The sequence below is a fragment of the Sarcophilus harrisii genome, chromosome 3 (genome assembly GCF_902635505.1).
Source record: "Sarcophilus harrisii chromosome 3, mSarHar1.11, whole genome shotgun sequence".
Classification (NCBI taxonomy): Eukaryota; Metazoa; Chordata; class Mammalia; order Dasyuromorphia; family Dasyuridae; genus Sarcophilus; species Sarcophilus harrisii.
The window spans coordinates 585,632,566-585,652,916 of NC_045428.1; the positions used below are offsets into that span (position 1 = coordinate 585,632,566).

Consider the following 20,351-nt stretch of genomic DNA (forward strand, 5'->3'; position numbering starts at 1 on the left):
AGTCTTTTTTTTATTTTTTTATCTTTAATAATAGCTTTTAATTTTCAAAATACATGCAAAGATAGTTTTCAACATCCACCCTTGCAAAACCTTGTGTTCCAAGTTTTTCTTCTTTCTTCCCATTCCCATCCTCTAGATAGCAAACTATCCAATATATGTTAAACAAGTGCAATTCTTCAATATATATTTCCACAATGATCATTTCCAGCTCATTTTTACACACGAGGAAACTAAAACAAAAAAGGTCTGCCTAGGATCACATAATTAGTAAATGTCTAAGGCCAGATTTGAATTTAGGAAGATGAGTCTTCCTAAGACTCAACACTATTCACCGTGCCATCTATATTTGTGTGTGTGTATGTGTGTATATATTGGGTTTTTTTGTTGTTTTTTTTTTTTTTTGCTGAGGAACTTGGAATTAAGTGACTTGCCTAGGATCACACAGCTAGGGAGTATTAAGTGTCGGAGGTCAGATTTGAACTCGGGTCCTCCTGACTTCAGGGCCAGTGCTCTATCCACTATGCCATTTAGCTGCCCCCATATATATTTGTATACATATGCATTCGTGCAACTAGATAATACAATTAGATAATCTAATAACAGTAGATAAAATGTTCACCCTGCAGTTAAGCCCAGAGACACTTACTAGCTATGTGACCCTGAGCAAATAATTTAACTTCAATGTTCTCATATGTAGAGATAATAATACCATCCATTTCCAAGGTTTTCATGAGAATGAAATGAAATAATATTTGTAAAATGTTTAGCATAGTGCCTGCACATAGTAGGTACTATATAAATATTAGCTAACATTAGTTTCTCCCTCATTATAAAGTAAGCTTATTGTGAGTAGGGATTGTTTCATTCTTTTTTTTTTTTTTTATTTAATAGCCTTTTATTTACATGATATATACATGGGTAATTTTACAGCATTAACAATTGCCAAACCTCTTGTTCCAATTTTTTACCTCTTACCCCCCCACCCCCTCCCCTAGATGGCAGGATGACCAGTAGATGTTAAATATATTAAAATATAAATTAGATACACAATAAGTATACCTGACCAAACGTTATTTTGCTGTAGAAAAAGAATCAGACTCTGAAATATTGTACAATTAGCTTGTGTGTTTCATTCTTTATACTTTCATCTCCATTGACTAGTATGATATCTGGTACACTATATATATCAAACCACTACAGTTTATTTCAGCAAAATATATACATATATTTATTTGTTTATATACATATATATGTATATATATTTGCTAATTTGTTGAAATAAATGGAACCAAGAAAACCATTCATACAATGACTATAACAACATCAAAAGAAAGAACAATAGTGAAATAGAATGTTGCATAACCATAATGGCTAAGTATAGAGGAGGTTTAAAAAATGAATCCCCTTTTCTTTTTTTCACAGGTGGATGAAAATGTGTGTGGAATAATTTATATAATGTCTGGCTCAGTTGAGAGGTTAGGCAAGCTTTTTTTAAAATATTCAATTAAATAAATATTTATAATGTGTCTACTATGGGTTAGGCACTGTGCTAAATGCTTGGATACAAAAAGAAGCAAAAGACAATCCTTGTAAATAGAGCACCAGCCCTAGAGTCAGGAGAACCTGAATTCAAATCTGACCTCAGATATTTAGTAGCTGTGTAACCCATAGCAAATCACTTAATCCCAATTACCTCAAAAAAGAAACAAATAAAAAGAAAGACTCTGACTTTAAGGAACTTACAATCTATCTAATTATTTCTCTTTTTCTTTTTCATTCTGTATCATAAGGAATATAGTTCCCAGGGAAAAGAAGGAAAGGGGAAGAATATATTCAGAAATAAAGGTGATAGAAAAACAAAAGATATTTTTTCTTTCAAGAATTCCTAGCTTCTAATATGGAAATGTTTTGCATGACTTCCCATGTATAATCAATACCATATTGCTTGTCTGCTCAAGTAGTGGGGGAGGGATGGGAAAGAGAGAAACAATTTGAAACTCAATTTAATTTATTTATTTATTTTGCTGAGGCAATTGGGGTTGTGACTTGCCCAGGATCACACAGCCAGGAAGTGTTAAGTATCTGAGACCAGATTTGAACTCAGATCTTCTTGAGTTCAGGGCTGGTGCTCTATCCACTGTGCCATCTAGCTGCCTCTGAAACTCAATTTTTTTAAATGAATTTAAAACATTTACTGTAATTGGGAAATATTTAATAAAATAAATAAGAAAATTTTGAAAAAAATAATTTCTAGCTTCCTTCAAATCACAGCTCAGGGACTCTTTTGGGAAGAGAATGCTGGTTCAATTATCAAGCACAGATTAGGAAGGAAAGTGAATGTTGCTATTTAGTATGCCATTCTAGTCCTAAAAGTCTAGTACAGATCTAAGCCAAAGCCACTAGGGCTCTTCTCCAGGGTGCTGAAATTCAGAGGCTCCAAAACCTTAATGATTTTAAAAGATTTCCTGATTTTAAATTTTGTCATGTTAATATTCTGATAGCACCCAGGCTCCTTTAGCAGCACAGAAACAGCTGAGCTAAGTATTTAGTTAGCGAGGATACTTAGTTAAAATAAAAGACAAGTAAATGTCTTCCTTCCTTCCCCAGAAGCTACATCCCCAGTGAACTCCTTTTACAGTTGGCTGCATCTCCAACAAAGACCTTGGGTATTCCAGGCAGAAGGTCAAACATATGTCTATAGGTTTCAGTGAAGCCATCAGTCTTCTGGAGTGTGACCAGAACCGGTCAAATGTAATTGAGAAATATTTAACAAAATAAATAAAACTATGATAGAACATATATAATGGTAATATGTGGTTTTCTGATATGCTGACAATACGCCCCCCCCCCCACATGGGACCTGTATATATAATTTAGTGGTTTCATTTCTATTTGACCTGCTGCCCTAGGGTCTTCCAATTCCATCAATTGAATATCCAATCCCAGGGTGATAATATACTTGACAATAAAAGGGGTTCTGTGGTAGATCTGACCTGACTAGCAATTAAAAGGTGAGCACCTCAAAGACCCTCTATCCCTCCATAATTAGCCAAACCTCAAGGCTCTACTAAACCCTGTCTTGATCATCAGGCAGCCCTGCCATGTGTATATATTCTTCCTTCCTCTTTCCCCTACTCTTGCTTTTAATCTCTTTCTGAGAGATCGATAATCAAATCAACCATACTATTACTCCTGTGAAGGATATGATCATTTACTGCATGACGATTACTCTTAGGATCTCTATGATTCAGAATCTGAAGCTGTCTAGGCTCTTTTTTCCCTAGCCACTTCTCCCCCTCTCTCATGTCTACCCTTGTTATTTCTGTCCCTTCTATGTCATTGTCCTTCTCAACCCCACTCTTTTATTGTGCCCTCTGAAATTCCTGTTCCTTTATAAATTAACCACCTCTCACATTATACTATGATTTCCTTTAAAAATTATTTTTTATGTATCCACATGCGAACACTTTGAGGGCAGAGACTAATTTTTGTCTCATATCCCTAACACCTGGAATATAGCAGGTGCTTAATAAATGCTTGTTAAACTTCACTGAACTGGATTGGATTTGTCTTCCTTCCTTCCTATGTCATTTTGACATTGTAGAGCAGTGGTTCTCAAACTTTTGTTTTCAGTATCTTTATCCTATTAAAAATGATTGAGGATCTCTCCAAAGTGTTTTTGTTTATCTGGATTATATTTATAGACATTTACCATATTGGAAATAAAAACTATTTTTGAATTTATAGACCCTCTAAAAGGGTTTCAGAGATCCCCAGGATTTTCTAGACCATACTTTGAGAACCACTGTTGTAGACCATCAAACTGCTTAGAGGGTGGTCTCCCCCTGCTTGCTAAAGTTCTGAAGGATAGGGCTTGTGTGAGCTAAGAATGTGAGAATAGGGACCTTACCGGATGCTGTATAGAATCACCCCATTGGGCTGCAGTCGAATAAGCTTGTTTTCCACTGTTACATCATGGAACCAGGCTGATTTGGCATTGACAATGAAGGTATCTGGGAGCCAGAGCTTGTCCACGAAGCGGCTGTCTAAGCCCAGGGTTTCATTGGTGTGGTTATAAGATAATCGGCTATCTCGCCAGCTTTGATGTAAGAAGACGGTCATAGTGTACTCCTGGAGTGGGGGAAGGGAAAGAGAAACCAGAGGCAATGGATCACTCCCACAGACATAATTACTTATGGCCAGAATCCCAGAATCTCAGAGTTGGAAGTTACCCCAGAGTACACCAAGTTCAACCTACATCTGGACAGGGATACTCTCTCCAGCATCCCTGGCAATTGGTCATCCACCCTTTCCTTGAAGACTTCCAGTGATGGAGAACTCACTATTTTTCTTTCTTTTTTTTTTTTAAGTTTTTTTTTTATTTTTGAAAAATATCCATGGATAATTTTTCAACATCAATCTTTGCAAAACCTTGTGTTCCAATCCTCTCCCCTTACAACACTCCCTCCCCTAAATGGCAAATACCCAATATGGTAGAAATATATGTTAAATTCAATATATGCATACATCTTTATACAATTATCTTGCTGCACAAGAAAAATCACATCAAAAAAGGAAAGAAAATGAGAAAGAAAATAAAATGCAAGCAAACAACAACCAAAGGAGTGAAAATTCTGTGTTGTGAACCACACTCAGTTCCCACAGTCTTCTCTCTGAGTGTAGATGGCTCTCTATCATATGATCATTGGAATTGGTCTGAATCACCTCATTGTTGAAAACAGAATTATCATCAAATAATCTTGTGGTTGCTGTGTACAATGTTCTCCTGAACCCACTGTTTTTCAAGGCAGCTCATTATAAAATTTCCTTATATCAAGTCCAGATTTCCTTCCTTTTATCTTCCACCCATTGCTACTGGTTCTGCCCACTAAAGCCAAGCAGAGCTGGCTAATCCCCCTTTCCCAAAATAGTCCTATAAATACTTGAAGACAGGCTACCGTAAGGCTTTTCTTTACCAGATCAAAGATCCCCAGTTCCTCTGATCTATCCCCTTACAACATGATCTCTAAGCCCTTCACCATTCCGTCACCCTCTCCAAACATTCTACAGCCCATCAATATCCTCCTTCAAGGGTAGAGTTCAGTACTGAGCAGGATACTTCAGGCATAGTATGATAAGAGAGGCATGATTCAAAGAGCCCAGCATCAAATCAGTAGTCCTAGATGCTACTCCTCTTGATGCAGTTTAATTTGCATTAACTTTCTCATTTGCCTTATTCCTTCATCACTCATATTGGATTTGGAGTTCACTCAGACCCCCAGATTTTTTTCAGGTGAATTGCTGTTTAGTTTTGCCTTCTCCACCTTGCCAGCTGAGTGTCTGCAGCATGCTGAAGGCATTTAAGGGGGCAGAGGAACAGCCTGCCTAGGGGTAGCCTTTGTGAGAGGGAACAGCAATAGGGTAGAATTACCATGTTAGCTTCTGATATGTGGTCGATGCTGGCGACCTCAAGGGCAAGAGCCACATTCACAGGAGGACCTGAAAGAAGGGAAAAAGCAATGGAGAAGTTCTTTATGCTGGCAGTCCCCATCCCCCACAACATCAGAGACAGGAAAACTGGCCCATCTGTCCCCATCGCTAGGGAGTTTCAATACTCAAGCACAGGTTTCCAAAGGATCCTGCACCAGGGACAGGAGCCAACATTGGTCCCTGGCCAACAGAGAGTCTTCAGACTTAATAGAAATAATATAATTACTTGTATTTCGATATTTAAGGATCTGGGATTTTGTTATGATGGGGAAGGAGTTCCTCCTACCTTTCATGTATACAGATTTCAAAGCCTCCCTATTGCTTATTTTCATGAGTTATCGTGACCCAAAACAATAACATCCTGTCACCTTTGGCCAATGTGGGATAAACCTTTCCACTCTTAGCCAGACTATTCTTTGCAGTAAAGACAAAGAGTCTATAACTGGATCGGTACTTGAAGTCCCTCCAGCCCAGAAGGTCTTGCCAGAGCTTGCACGTATTACGGCAGAGAGCGAGAGTCCGTGCATTAGAAGGAATGCTGGTTTGGTAACTGGATGAGCTGGGAAAGCTCCTTGGACTCTTTTCTATCACTTCCTGAGATGGACTTAATCATCAGGAACTCAGACCACCTCTGGTTTGGGCCCATCCCCAATTAGAGACCATTTTGTCAGAGAATATTTATGTTTCAAAGCATTTCCTTATCTGTAAAAGGAGAAGGATGGACTCAGTGACCTCTCAGGTTTCTTCCAACTCTAAATCTATATTCCTATGACTTGTAGATTCCTCCAGCTGCTAGTGCCTCCTTCCAATTCGCCCAGTATCCAATGTGTGTGTGTGTGTGTGTGTGTGTGTGTGTGTGTGTGTGTGTGTGTGTATGTGTTGTTTGCCCCAGCTAGACTTTAAGCTTTTTGAAAGCAGGGACTTGTCTATTTTTGCCTTTATATGCCTAGTATCCAGCAGGGTGTCATATATAATAGGTGTTTAATAAATGCTCTTCAGAGAGATTAATGGGTTGATTAATAATAACAATAATGCAACAATAATAATAACTAGCATTTATATAGCACTTTAAGGTTTGCAAAACACTTTTACGAGTATTTCATTTGATTCACACCACAAACCTGGGAGGTAGGTACCATTATTACCCCCATTTTACAGATGAGAAAACCAAGATGAACAGAAGTTAAATGACTTGCCCATGGTCTTACAGTTGGTAGGTATCTCAAACTCAGATCTTCCTAACTCCAGGTCAATTCTACTGCACCATCCAGAGCACCTGGATGAGTCATTCCATATTTAGGAACCCTTCCCTAGATTCCCAAGTAAGATTTTTTTCTTTAGTTCTCTGATTTCATCAAGGTGGGTATCTTCCCAGTATGTAAACTCTCTAGCAGCAACCATTGGCCTATAACTTAGAACATTAGATTGTTGCCTTGGCCACTGAGCAGTGGCCAAGTGACTTTCCTTGGGGAAGACAACAGGACTACGATCAGTGGCAGGATTGAAACTTGAGTCTTCCCAACTCTATCTTTCAAGTAAGAGAATAATAGCCATTATTATGATGAGAATCCTATAATGTTAGAACTATGAGGGACTTAAAAGCCATTTAGTCATTTTATAGCAGAGAAAAATGAAGGCCAGAGAGGGATTCTCACTTGCCCAGGATAACATGGAGATTTAGTAGTAGAACTTTCCTAACAAAGAAGAGACTTGTTTCTTTTTATCACATTGTACTGACTTTTTTTTTTTTTCTTACAATGTAAATTTGTAGTTCTTGGCTCTGGGTAGCACAGCTAAGGCAAATTTAGTTTGATAGAGGGAACCAGTAAGAAATCTACGCAGCAACTTATGTAAGGAACTATCCATTTCCCAGAGTTCTGAAATATAGATGTATCCACTTGGGAGTGGTTTTTAATTGGAGAATAGCTCAAACCTAGAGCCGACCTCAGTCCCTGAGTAATAGGCTAGCTACCGCCCAGCACAGAAAGTGGTGGGACCCATCCTGTCAACTACAGAGGTTCAGTATGAACTTAGTTGGGCTCGGGACAAAGAATCCCTCCTTCCCTTTCCCCACCCGGTCCCCAAATGTCCCTGCATTACCTCCGATTCCAGGCCTGAAATTCCGAGCGTAGCCTTCCATTAGGTCATCCAGATTGGGGAGCCAGGATATTTCAACATTAGATCCTATGTAGTCTCCAATGTCATTCATTGCTCTAGACAGAGAGAGAAGGAAATTAGAGTATACTTTGTTGGCAGAAGTTACTGCAGAATATGCTATTGCGGGGTTTAATATTTTCCTGTTATGGATCAGAACTCTCAAACAAGGATTCTTACAAGATGTTAAGTCAGTGGAATTGATGAAACAATGGTTATCTAGTTTAGCGTGGTGCTTAATAGTTCTCTAAGTTCAGTATGATTGATTTAATCTTACAATAAATAATGGTTCCCTAGTGATATAATTTTTGGTTTATATTCAGTGTAGAGCATATAAGCTGGGAGCTTCCAACAGATTGATTGAGGGCAGAAGAAAAAGGACTGGGTGGAAAGCTCAAGCTCTTGAACCAGGAGAGGTTCATTTCCATCTTCATCACCTTTGATGGCAGGCCTTCCTTAGCTTCTCCACAAACCCAAGACTCGGGGCCTTTAAGAAAGCTGCCGGAAAACAGTCAACAAATATACAACCTAGTCTTTAAAAAAGATCCCAGCTTTTGGGATAAGAACTTTTTTATAAAAATTCTGGGAAAATTGGAAACTAATATGGCGAAACTGGCATTGATCCATACAACCCTCAAAGATAAAAGGTCAAAATGGTTCCATGCCTAGGCATAAAAATGAAATCATTAATAAATTAGAACATGGATAGTTTACCTCTCAGACCTTGGAAGGAAGGTCTTTATGAAAAGCAGAACTAGAATAACGTCCAAAAGAAAATTTCGATTATACCAAACTGAAAAGTTTTTGTACAAAAAAACAATCGAAAGATTAGGGAAGCAATAAACTGGAAAATATTTTTTAATAAGGTTCTGATAAAAGGCTTCATTTCAAAATATATAAAGAATTAATCTAATTTATAAAAAAATCAAGCCATTCTCCAATTGATAAATAGTCAAAGGATATGAACAGACAATTCTCAAAAAATTTGAAACTATTTCTAATGTATGAAAAAATGCTTTAAGTCATTATTAATCAGATAAATGCAAATTAAGACAACTCAAATCCACTACACCTTCAGATTGGCTAAAAGACAGGAAAAAATAATGATGTTGTTGGAGGGGATGGGAAAACTGGGACATTGTACATTTTGGTGGGTTGTGAAAATCCAACCATTTTTGGAAAGAATTTGGAACTACAAAAATTATCAAACTTCAACCCTTTGATCCACAGTGTTACTACTGGGATTATATCCCAAAGAGATTATAAGAAGGAAAAGGACCTGTTTGCACGAATTTTGGCACCCTTTTTGAATGCTAGAAACTGGAAACTGAATGGATTATCAGTTGGAGAATTAATAAATTGTGGTATTGTGTTTGGGAATTTTGGGTTCTGTAAAGGCCAACAGGATGATTTCAAGGAAAGGCCTGGGAGACTTAAAGCATGCTGGCGAAATGAAGGACCGGAATCATTTATACTTCAACAATACTAGATGATGACCGTTCTGATGGATAGGCCATCCTCCCAGAGATCAACCAAATCATTCCTAATGGAGCAGTAATAACTAACTAGCCCGAAAAAAACTCTGGGGAGATGACTAAAAACCATTACATTAAATTTTCCTATATTTTAACAACATTTTGATTTCCTTCACAACTAATTGTACAATTTAAGTCTGATTCTTTTGCACAAAATAATTTTTGTCATGTATCTTATTGTGTATCTAAGTTATATTTAATATATTTAACATCTACTGGTCATCCTGCCATCTAGGGAGGGGTCAGAGTGAGGTGAAAAATTGGAACAGAGGTTTGGCAATTTTAATCAAATTACCCATGTTATATCCTGTAAAAAAAAGGCTATTAAATAAAAAAAAAAAAAAAAAAAAAGCTAGCCGGGCCCCATGAAAGGAGACAAGACTTTGAAGGAGATAATAACGATTTGGACCTTAACACCTGGCTATTCTGGTGGTGATTACTCAACTGAAAGGAAGGCTGCCCAAAGATCCCCCAGAAAACCCACTGAAAACATTGCATTTTCCCAAGTTACATTCAAAACAAAAAATTTGCATTTGTTTTTAAAAATTTTGAGTTCTATGTTCTCTCATCTCCACTCACCCTTAAGAAATCACTTGTGAAGTCATGCAAAACAGTTCCATAAAAATCAAGTGATGAAAAAATAACAGATTTCCTACCCTAATGGAAATATGAAAAATGAACATTTCTGAAACAAACAAACAACACTTCTATGGAAGTATTCATTTGCACAAAAAACCATAGTGGCTCCCAGTTCTCTACCTTTCCCGATATTCATTCTTTTTTGTTTTATTTTTGATCTATCTGTCTGTCTGTCTATATGCTTGTTTGTTTTTCCATCTATCTATCTATCTATCTATCTATCATCTCTCTATCTATTTTGCTGAAACAATTGGGGTTAAGTGACTTATCCAGTGTCACACAGCTAGGAAGTGTTAAGTGTCTAAGGCCACATTTGAACGCAGGACTTCCTGAATCCAGAGCTGGTGCTATATCCACTGCACTATCTATCTGCCCCCCCCCCAAATTATTCATTCTCCAAACATTTAAAGAATCATACAATCTCAGAGCTGAATTCTCAGCAGTCAGGCAGTCCAACTCACCCCCCCACACCAAAAAAAAAAAAAAAAATCACTCTATCGCCTTCTTGACATTCTATGGCTTGCCTTGTCTTAAAAAACCTTTTGGGGTGGGGGGGAATGGGGGTGGGGGGGTGGGAATGAGGGATGAGGGAAATGGGTGGGGGGGAAGTGGGGGTGGCAAGTCCATTCCACACTGGCAAAGCTCTAATTCAGGCAATCTTTCCTGAACACAAGCCTAAATTTGTCTCTCTGAAGCTTCCATTCATTGTTCCCGGTTCTTCCCCCCGGGGCTGAGCCGAACAAATCTAAGCCCTTTTCCATGTGACAGCCCTTGAAAACCTCGCAGGGGCAGCGGTGCCATCACATGCCCCCTGAGTCTTTTCTTCCCCAAGCTAAACATACCCAGGCGTCTCCCCCACCCCCACCCTCACCCCCCTCGCCAGGAAAGCGCTGGGAAATTGGCAAATAAGCCAGAGGGACTGAGCCAGCATCTTTACAGCTGCCTTTCCCCCAAATAGTCCCCAAATGGAGCACGGGCTCCTCAGCTGGAAGGTACCAGGCGGAAAAAAAAATCCCGGCGCTTTTCATAGATTCAAGGACTCGACAGAGCAAAGCAGGGAAGGGCTTTCAGAACCACCAGCTCCGATCACCTCCATCAGCCAAGGACAGCTCAGGGGCTCGCCAGTGCAATTCCTGCAGTCTGTCTTGTTTTTTAGCTAACTTTTAGCTAAGTGGCAAGCACTACTTTAATCCCCTTATAATTATTATCTTGTCTGATCCTCACAATATGCTATTATCTCCATTTTTACAGGTAGGGAAACTGAGGCTCGGGATTTACCATTTTGTAAGTGTTTCTGTAGCAAGATTCAAGTCCAGTTTGTCTTCCCAGCTCCTCGTGCAGTATCTGGCTCACTTTATACTATGAGGTCCATTCAAAATGCGGAGCTTCAGAAAGAATACAGACCTCTGGAAGTCAGGAAGCAGCCAGATCCCATGATCGGTTATCTAGAATAAGGGCTTAGAGATCTAGGGCTCTGTACCCCCACTGTGGTGGAGCGCAGGGAGAGGAGTTGGGAGATGACTTTTGGTCCAAATACTCCCCTCGTCTGGCAGGGGCTGCAGGAGGGGGATATACATGGGCACTCAATGCAGGATGCTCCTGCTATATCCCACGATGCAGTGGGCATTTTTACCCTTTCACCCCTGCCTTTTCCTGGGAACTGAGCTGCCTTTAGTGAAGGGTCTTCTTCACCGGGTTTTCTGCCTGGCACTGGGCTATGGCTCCAGCATTTGGTCTTGTGCCCTGAGAGGAGCAGAGCCGTGGCTCAGAGCTCCCTAGGTGCCCATTCATTGCGTGGCTAGACAGTTCCTTCCTGCCGCTTCTCCATGCCTGACTTCCCTGGCAGGAAGTACCACAGAGGGGTCTCTGAAGGTGAAAGGCAACCCCAGGAGGGGCTCACACCATGCCCAGGAGCTGGAAAGGACATCCTGGAAACCACGCTCATTTTCCCAGCCTTCTCCTGACTTACTGGTCACCATAAGGTCACTTACTGGTACCATAAGGTGACTGACTCAAAGCTGGAAGGGATCATCTGGTCCAACTACTCGTATTGGATAGTTGGGAAACTGAGGACCAGACAGTCACATACTTGCACAAGCAGTAAGAACCAGAGGAGAGATTTGAGCCCAGGTCATAAATGTAGAATTTCTACCTTTGGTAGGAAGCTAAAGGTCACAGTAGAGAAAGTGTTGGGTCTGGAGTCAAAAAGATCTGAATTCAAATCCAGTCTCAGACACATGGCTTACCGTGTGATCCTGCGCAAGTCATTTCACCCTGTTTGTCTTAGTTTCCTCACCTGTAAAATGAGCTGAAGGACAGGGAAAACCATGCCAGTGTCTCTTCCAAGAAAACCCCAAACGGGACATAAAGAGTTGGATGTGACTGAAAATGACCGAACCAAGGAAAGAAATGAGGTTGGTTAGCTGTGTGTCTGCACTGTAGTGTGCAGGGTAAGGGGATCACAAAGTACCCAAGGATCAGGACTCAGATCCCACCTTTGATACCTACTACTTGTGTAGCCAAGGCAAAGTAATTTAGTCCCTCTAGACCTCAGTTTCTTCATCTGTAAAATGAAAGTGCCAAGCACTATCTTAATCCCCATATAATTATTATCTTGTCTGATCCTCACAATATGCTATTATCTCTATTTTTATAGGTAGGGAAACTGAGGTTCAGAATCATCTGTAAAATGAAAGGAGTTAGTGGGAAGGAAAGGGAAAAGAGATACGAAATTGCATGCTGATGGCCTCCAAGCCATCCTGCCACGTTACTCTTCCCAAAAACATCTATTCAATTACGGCACTCTCTCACTTCCAAAAGCTTCAATGGCTCCCATTGACTACAAAATACCAGTTTCTTAGATGAATATCCAAGGTCATCCATGATTTGGCCCCAACATATTTTCCCAACTGAACCCACAGTTATTTATGAAGTTGAACGGGGAAGCAGGGAATGGGCTTCCTCACTGAAATGAGCTGTCCTTTCTCCACGTCCTTACTCAATAGCTGATACCCACCGGGCCCACTGCTACCCTCTGTGGAGGCCCAGGATGATTTTTCCCAGGTGCCCTCAGAGTTGTCAAGTCAAGGCCAGGACTTTCAAAGCCACAGAAATGAAATGGTTTAAAATAATTTCGAAAAGGGCAGACTTTTCAGCATTTGCTAACCCACAAATGCTGCTGGAGGGAAATGCTTGTGTTCCGCCCACAGATGTCACTTTTTATGGAAAATAGTAGAAGGTCCCTGAACCCTCCATTCCAGCTGTGCACAGCTGCAGGGGGAGGGGGACAGATCAAGCAGACAAGGCAGTGTGCAAAAAGCCTGTATCCTAATTAGAGGAGATGAAGAGGAAGCCGCAGAGACAAGCAGATCGATTTTTAGAAGCAGGGGGTGAGCTCAGAGTCCCAGCTCTCCTGCCCCCTTTCTCTTGGCTAAGTGGGTTCGTGCTCCCTTTCTCCCTAAGTCATTTTCCCCAAGTACACACAGGGGCCGGCTCAGGTGAAGCCTAATGGGATGGGAAACCAAACCCCATGAGCACAGAGCAGAAAATAAACACAAGGAATGACACAGCTCTGGAGATCAAAGAGTTGGAGGAGAATTCTTTTTCCCTTTTAAAGAATTCTTCCATACTGTACTTTGAGCAACTCTGGACACAGATGGATGGCTTAGGGCTTAGTTTTAACTTATAGGTAAAAATTCCCTTTTATCTTTGAACATTTCTTTCAGTTATGTTTTTTCTTTTCTTTTCTTTTTCTTTTTTTTCTTTTTTTTTTTACCATTATCCACAGGGACTAAATTATAATAAAAGTGGCTATTTCTATAACCCTTTAAAGTCTGCAAAATACCTATTTGATCTTCACGACCATCAGGAGAAAGGTGCTATTATTATCATCCCCATTTTATAGATAGGGAAACTGAGACTTTAAAAAGCTAAGCAATTTGCTATGGGTCACAAAGGTAAGAAGTAACTGAGGCAAGATTTGAACTCGGCTCTTCCTAACCCCTCTATCCATAGCACGAAGCTGTCTCAAGTAGCTTATATATATCATATCATACACATCAAGGTGGCTGCTTTGGCTCTAGGTCTTCTGAGGATAAAGAAGAAGAAGTAAAGAGCTTCCTGAAGAAAATGAAGGGTGATGGTGAAAAGTAGAGGAATATGATTTTGGGGGAAGTTGTTTCTTCTTTTGATCTGATTGTGGGACTAGACTGTGGGGTAGAAGTGTTCCAGGGAACTCCTTGGAAATGTAGAAGATATCACTGAGAATCAGGACCTGGATTTAAGGTGAGTGAGAGAAAGATAATAATCTGACATGTACATAACAGCTCTTTACATGTATTCTCTCCAGTAACCCTGACAATAATCCTTTGAGGGTGTTATTTATTATTCCCATTTTATAGATCAGTAAATTGAGCCTAAAAGAAATGAAGTGACCTGTCTACAGTCTCCACAGCTAATATTTGAACTTAGGTCTTCCTGACTTCAGTCTTGGTGCTCTATCCACTGAGCCATCTTGCTGCCATCCATTACACTATACCACCTCTCTAAAAAGAAATCAGAAAATGGAATTAAGCTATCCTATTGGCTACCAGGCTGGAAGTAGTGATGAGGAGTGGGGACAGGGTGAAACAGGATGAGAATACATGTTTAAAGCGTGCTTCTGAAGGTCATGAGTACATTGAACTTTGAGAAGAAGCCATCCGAGATGACGATATCCCCTGTTTCTAGCATGTGAAGAGAGTTAAGGGTTCTTTTTTCCCCTCTACTTTAATCATTGCAAACTATCACATATTCCTCCAATTTTCTTATACAGAAGCAAACTTGGACATGGGATCTTTTGATAGCTACTAGAGACAGATTTAGCTGAGAAATTTTGAAAAAACAAAAAGAATTATTAATCTTTTATAAAAATATTTAATAATATTTAATTATTTTAAAGATTTAAAAGATTTAAATTTTTAAAATTTAAAAATTATTTTAAATTAAAGAATATTTAACAATAATAAAAATAATGATTATCAATCAACTTTTGATTGATTAGAAATTTTTACACATAAATAAATATTTTTCTATATCGAAAAAAAAAAAAAGGTTCTTCTGATTTCAGGCTTGGTGCCCTATCCACTGAGCCACCTCCCTGCCACCCATTACACTCTGCCACCTCTCTAAAAAGAAATCAGAAAAGAGAATTAAGCTATCATGTTAGTTAGTTAGAAGTAGTGAGGAGGAGAGGAGACCCGGAAGAAAGAGAGTGAGAATACAGGTTTAAAAGGCTCAGGAAAAGGTGGGGAATGTCCTGTAGAACGAAACCCTGCTCTTTCCCAACCCCCAGTCCTGGATTACGCCCACTATCTTCCTTCTCTCCTCCTGCTCACACGCTGGTAAATGTCAGTGGGAGAAATCATATAACCAAACCAACCAAATATATCGTAAATGCATTTTGTAGCATCTCAGCTGAGCCCTCTCCCACTCCATAGGATTAATCCTTTTCAGTCTCCTTTGCAGCAACATCATCCGGTTCCCATTCCCTTTATAGGGTATACCAAAGGCTAGGTTCTAGGTCCTACCTTCTACATCTGTCTCGCTTCTCTTCCTCTCGGTGCTCTCATCAGCTCCCATAGATTTAATTATTACTTCCCTGTTGATGACTCCCAAACCTCTCATCTTTTACTTAAGCATCAGTTGCACATTTCCAGCTCCCTCCTGGATGTCCCCACCTGGCTCTCTCTTAGGCATCTCAAACTCATCTCGTCCAAAATAAAACTCCTCATTTCTTCCCCAACTTCCCTATTCCTGTCAAGGGAAGCACCATTCTGTCAGTCACACGAATTCCCAGTGTAGGAAGTCATCTTGGGCTCTTTGCTTTCACTCATCCACATGCCCTGTCAGTTCCCAAGTTTTACTGATTCCAGTTCCTCGGCAACCTTTCCGTCAAGACTCCTCAGCATCCTATTCCTACCACGACAAATCCAGATGCAGTCTCTCGCTGCCACTCACCTGGAATATTGCAATAACTTTCTAATTGCTAAGCCATTGATATCGGCTACCAAAATAGCATCCCTAAATCACAGGCCTAGCTGTACCCTTCCACTATTCAGGAAGCTGCAGAGGCTCTTCAGGGACTCTCCAGTTGCTCTAAAATAAAACAAAAATACCTTTTTTGGCATTTCAAACCCTTTATAATCAGATATCCTTTTCCAAGGTAAATATATACAGGTCATCTCCAAAGTCTTGGTGCTATTTGAGCTGTTAGCTTAAATAAGTATTGAAATAATAATTTGATTTATTTTTTATTTTATTTATTTTTAAAATATATGTTGTATTAATGTATCTTTCCACTAGCCCTGAAGTCAGGATGACCTGAGTTCAAATCTGGCCTCAGACACTTAACACTGCCTAGCTGTGTAACCCTGGGAAAGTCTCTTAACCCCAATTCTCTCTCTCTCTCTCACTCTCTGTCTCTCTCTCTCCCTCTCTCCCTCTCTCTGTCTCTCTCTCTCTCTCTCTCTCTCTCTCTCTATATATATATATATATATATGTGTGTGTGTGTGTGTATGTTGTATTAATTTATTTTTCCATGTTTTGTATCTCCCCACACACAATGTAAATTCCTTGAGGGCAGGGATTATATTTTTGTTCCAAATTTCTAGCATGTAGGGGAACTTAATAAATGCCTAACGATTTGTTCTAAAGTTGTAATGTTGGTAGGAGTTCTTTTCCTTTTCCTTTTGTATTATTTCACTTTCAACAAACTCAACTTTTTCATTCAACAAAAATGTATTTTTACCCTGAAATATTTCTAGTAATTTGTCTGAGGCAATCAAAGGAAGGGGCTTCTCCCCTTCCAGGCAATGATTAAAAAAAAAAGGAAGAAGGTACGGGGCGGGGGGGGGGGGGGGATTCATCAGATTTCTAATCACTAAGTAGGGAAGATGTGGAAAAACTAAGTAAGTACTTTGAGGTTTACAAAGTACTTAACATATAGGGTTTTCCCTCTCACATTTTATTCTTATGATAACCATATGAGAGAGGGGCCATCATAATTCCCATTTTATGGATGAGAAAACAACCAACTATGTGAAGCAGGATTTGAACTCAGTTCTACCTATCTCCAGAGTCCAAGAGTCACGAAGGTACCTAGTTTCCTAGTTGTCTCACTACTGCCCTGGGAAAGGTGAAATCTAGAAATTCAATAGGTTGTGCTGAGGTTTTTTGCTGTACCTTGAATTGATAACCTTCATGGACACTATGAAACAGAGACAACCTGAATTCAGTCCCTCGTCCCCTCTCACTTGAGGCTATTATGATAGCCAGTCTTCTCCCTGTCCAATAGATGTTCCATACATAGAACAGCCTATAAATCATCTTCTTAAGGTACAGGTCCAACCAGCTCATTCCCCTGCTCAGAAACCTTCAGTGGCTCCTTAGAGCTTCTAAGATAAAATATAAGCAGCCCAGGGGGCATAGTGGATCAAGTGCTGGACTTGGAGTTAGGAAGATCTGAGTTCAAATCCTATTTCAGATACTTACTAGAGGTGTGATCTTGGGCAACATTTATATTCTCTGAACCTCAGATCTCTCCTGTTTAAAATGAAAGATGGACTTGAGGAATCTTCTAGCTTTCACTATATGATCCTTGGATCCTGGGCAAATACCTTAACCTTGCAGGATTGTCATGAGGTTCAAGTAAGAAAACAGATATAAAGAACTGTATGAAAAGAGAGGGAGGGAGGGAGACAGACAGAGACAAAAAGACAGAAAGAGACACACACAGAAACAGAACAGAGTATGAGAGAGAGAGACAAAGATGAAACAAAAGAGATAGAGACGGAGAGAGAAAGAGAAAGAAAAAAAGAGGAAAGAGAGAAGAGATAGGACACATGCTGTTCATGTGACCTTGGGCAAGTCATTTATCTCAATCCTCTTGATAACTCTCTAAAACTCTACAAAGCATATATCAATCTAAATTAAAAATCACTCTTTCTCTCTTTTTGTCTCTCTGTTTCTCTGTCTCTGTCTCTCTTCACACATACACACACACACAAACACACACACACACCCCTTTCATATAGATATAGATAGATAGATAGATATATCCTATTCTATGTATACAAACATGTATACGCCTTATCCCACTAATCATGGCATTCATCCATCCACCCATTCATTCATCCAATCTATTTATCCATCCATCCATTCAATTTGTCTATCCATCCTACATATCTACATGTATCTATCAACTCACTCATCCATCCTATCTTTATCCTATCCTGTCTTTATCCATCTTATCTATCTCTTCATCAATCCTATTCTATCCATTCTTTCTACCTCTTCATCACTCCTTTCTATCCAGCCATCCTTCTGATCTATTCATCCTATTTCTCCATCTAGCTATTGACCTAAAATCAATTATTATTAGTAATAGTCTGCCACAACCCTACCCTTATTTCATACTTTTCCCTTCAAAAAATCCGTCCAATCTAACCAGCATTCATTGCATCACTACAATATGCCAGTTGCTGTATTAGGTGCTTAGGATGCAAAATCAAAAAGGCATCACCCCTGCCCTAAGGGACTCAAACTGGACTCAGTTGTTTTTCACTTCTGTCTATTCACATCAGCCGTCACCCCTGCCTAGAGTGGAGGAAGTTACCACTTGGAGAGAAAGCCAAGTTACCCAGAATTTACTAAATATCTACTATGTGCCAGGCACTGTGCTAAGATTTAGGGAAGCAATGAAAGGCCAAAAAAAAAAAAAAAAATAGTCCCTCTCCTTAAGGAGCTCACCATCTGGGAGACCACATACAAATAAATATGTATTGAGAGACTGAAAGAATCAATTGGAGATAATCAATGGAGGGAAGCCAGTAGCATGGGGTGGAGTGTTAGGAAAAGCTTGTTTTTTAAAAATTTTCAATAATATTTTATTTTTTCAAATAAATATTTTTATAAGACTTCATGTTCCAAATTTTACTCCCTTCCTCCCTTACCTTCCCTCTTCCCAAGACAACAAGCAATCTGAAATAGGTTAAATATGTGCAATTCTGTTAAACATATTTAGGAAAGGCTTCTTGCAGAAGATGGAACTTGGAACTGAGCCTTGAAGGGAACCTGAGAAGGATATGCCAGAGGATAGGTAGGAAAAAACCAGCAAGAATTGGGAGATGGACTTTTCTGTGCAAGGAATAGTAAGGAAGTCAGCATTACAATTTTACATTTATTTTTGTACTCTCAGTGCCTGGCACATGATAGGGGGGTAGAGGGGGGAAGGGCAGCTAGATGGAGCAGGCGCAGTGGATAGAGCACAACCTTGAAGTCAGGAGTCAGGATGACCCGAGTTCAAATCTGACCTCAGACACTTAACACATCCTAGTTGTGTGACTCTGGGCAAGTCACTCAACCCCAATTGCCTCAGTGAAAAAAGAAAAAAAAATTTTTTTTGGAGCTTTCAGGGATTTTCCTGGTATATGAATGGACACATTGGGTTTTCCTTCTATTCCTTAAACAATAGGATGCATCTCTCTTGCCTAATTACTTCAATTCAATGAAACAAACCTTTACTAAGCCCCTGAAACTGAACCAGCTGTGGACAGCAGCTGGAAATGAATGATTTCAGTAAGAAAGCAATTGCCCTTTGGCCCCAGAGTCAGGAGCCCTTAGTTCCAATATGGCCACTATCATTTACTAGCTTCGTGACAGTGAGTCACTTTGCTCCCTGGGCCCCAGGTTCCTTATTTGTGCAATGAAAGATTTGGACTAGACGGCCTTCAAGGTCCCTTCCAGCTCTCAGTCTGTGAGGACAATCTGCGACCTGAATTCGAAGTAGAATATTTGAGGTCAAATCCCACCACTAACATTTATTACTCTGGTGAAAAAATATCTCTGAAGTCCTTTCCTGGTTCTTCATATTCCACACCAAGGCTGAAAGAAACACTGACAAGAATATAGGAATTTTTTTCAAATTAAAAAGTCAGCAGTCCTAGAGTTCCAATTATCGGGGGAAGAAGACCAATTTTGGACAAGAGGAAATTAGGCTAACAAGGAACAAGCGGAATGCTTGTCCTAGGGAGATGGGAGCTGAGGAGAACTGGGCAACAAGCATTCTGTGCAAGGGGCTGAAGAGATTGGTGAGCGTGGATAGTCTATGAAGTGATGAATCCTGTAAAACAAGGTGGCAGGGAGGTGGCAGCCAGATTATGTCAGCCTGAAGGATTGGTATTTAGTCTCGTAGACAATGGATGGTTACTGATGAGCAGGACAAAATGTCCAAACTTGTGTCTTAAGAAGATGATCTAGGCGTATATTTCCATATATTTGTGTGTATATACTTCTTGTTTCTCCCAACAGAATGGAAGCTCCTTCAGGATAGGGACTGTTCTATTTTGTCTTGGCACCCCCAGTTCCTGGCCAATTTATTGTTGTTACTGTTGTGTCCCTTTAGCTGCGTCCAATTCATTTGGGGTTTTCTTGACTGAAATACTGCAGTGCTTTGCCATTTCCTTCTCCCAGTTCTTTTGACAAATGAGAAACTG

General features: G+C 39.8%; 1 protein-coding gene across 1 annotated transcript in view; it reads right to left on the reverse strand.

Moving 5' to 3' along the window:
- GABRD (gamma-aminobutyric acid type A receptor subunit delta) overlaps positions 1 to 20,351 on the reverse strand; it is a 39,324-nt gene that overhangs the window by 12,901 nt on the left and 6,072 nt on the right. The window contains exons 2-4 of the mRNA XM_031963012.1: positions 7,591 to 7,703; positions 5,432 to 5,499; positions 3,911 to 4,131 (exon numbers count right to left, since the gene is read on the reverse strand). Coding sequence (XP_031818872.1) covers positions 3,911 to 4,131; positions 5,432 to 5,499; positions 7,591 to 7,703 — 402 coding nt within the window. The remainder of the gene's footprint in view (positions 1 to 3,910; positions 4,132 to 5,431; positions 5,500 to 7,590; positions 7,704 to 20,351) is intronic.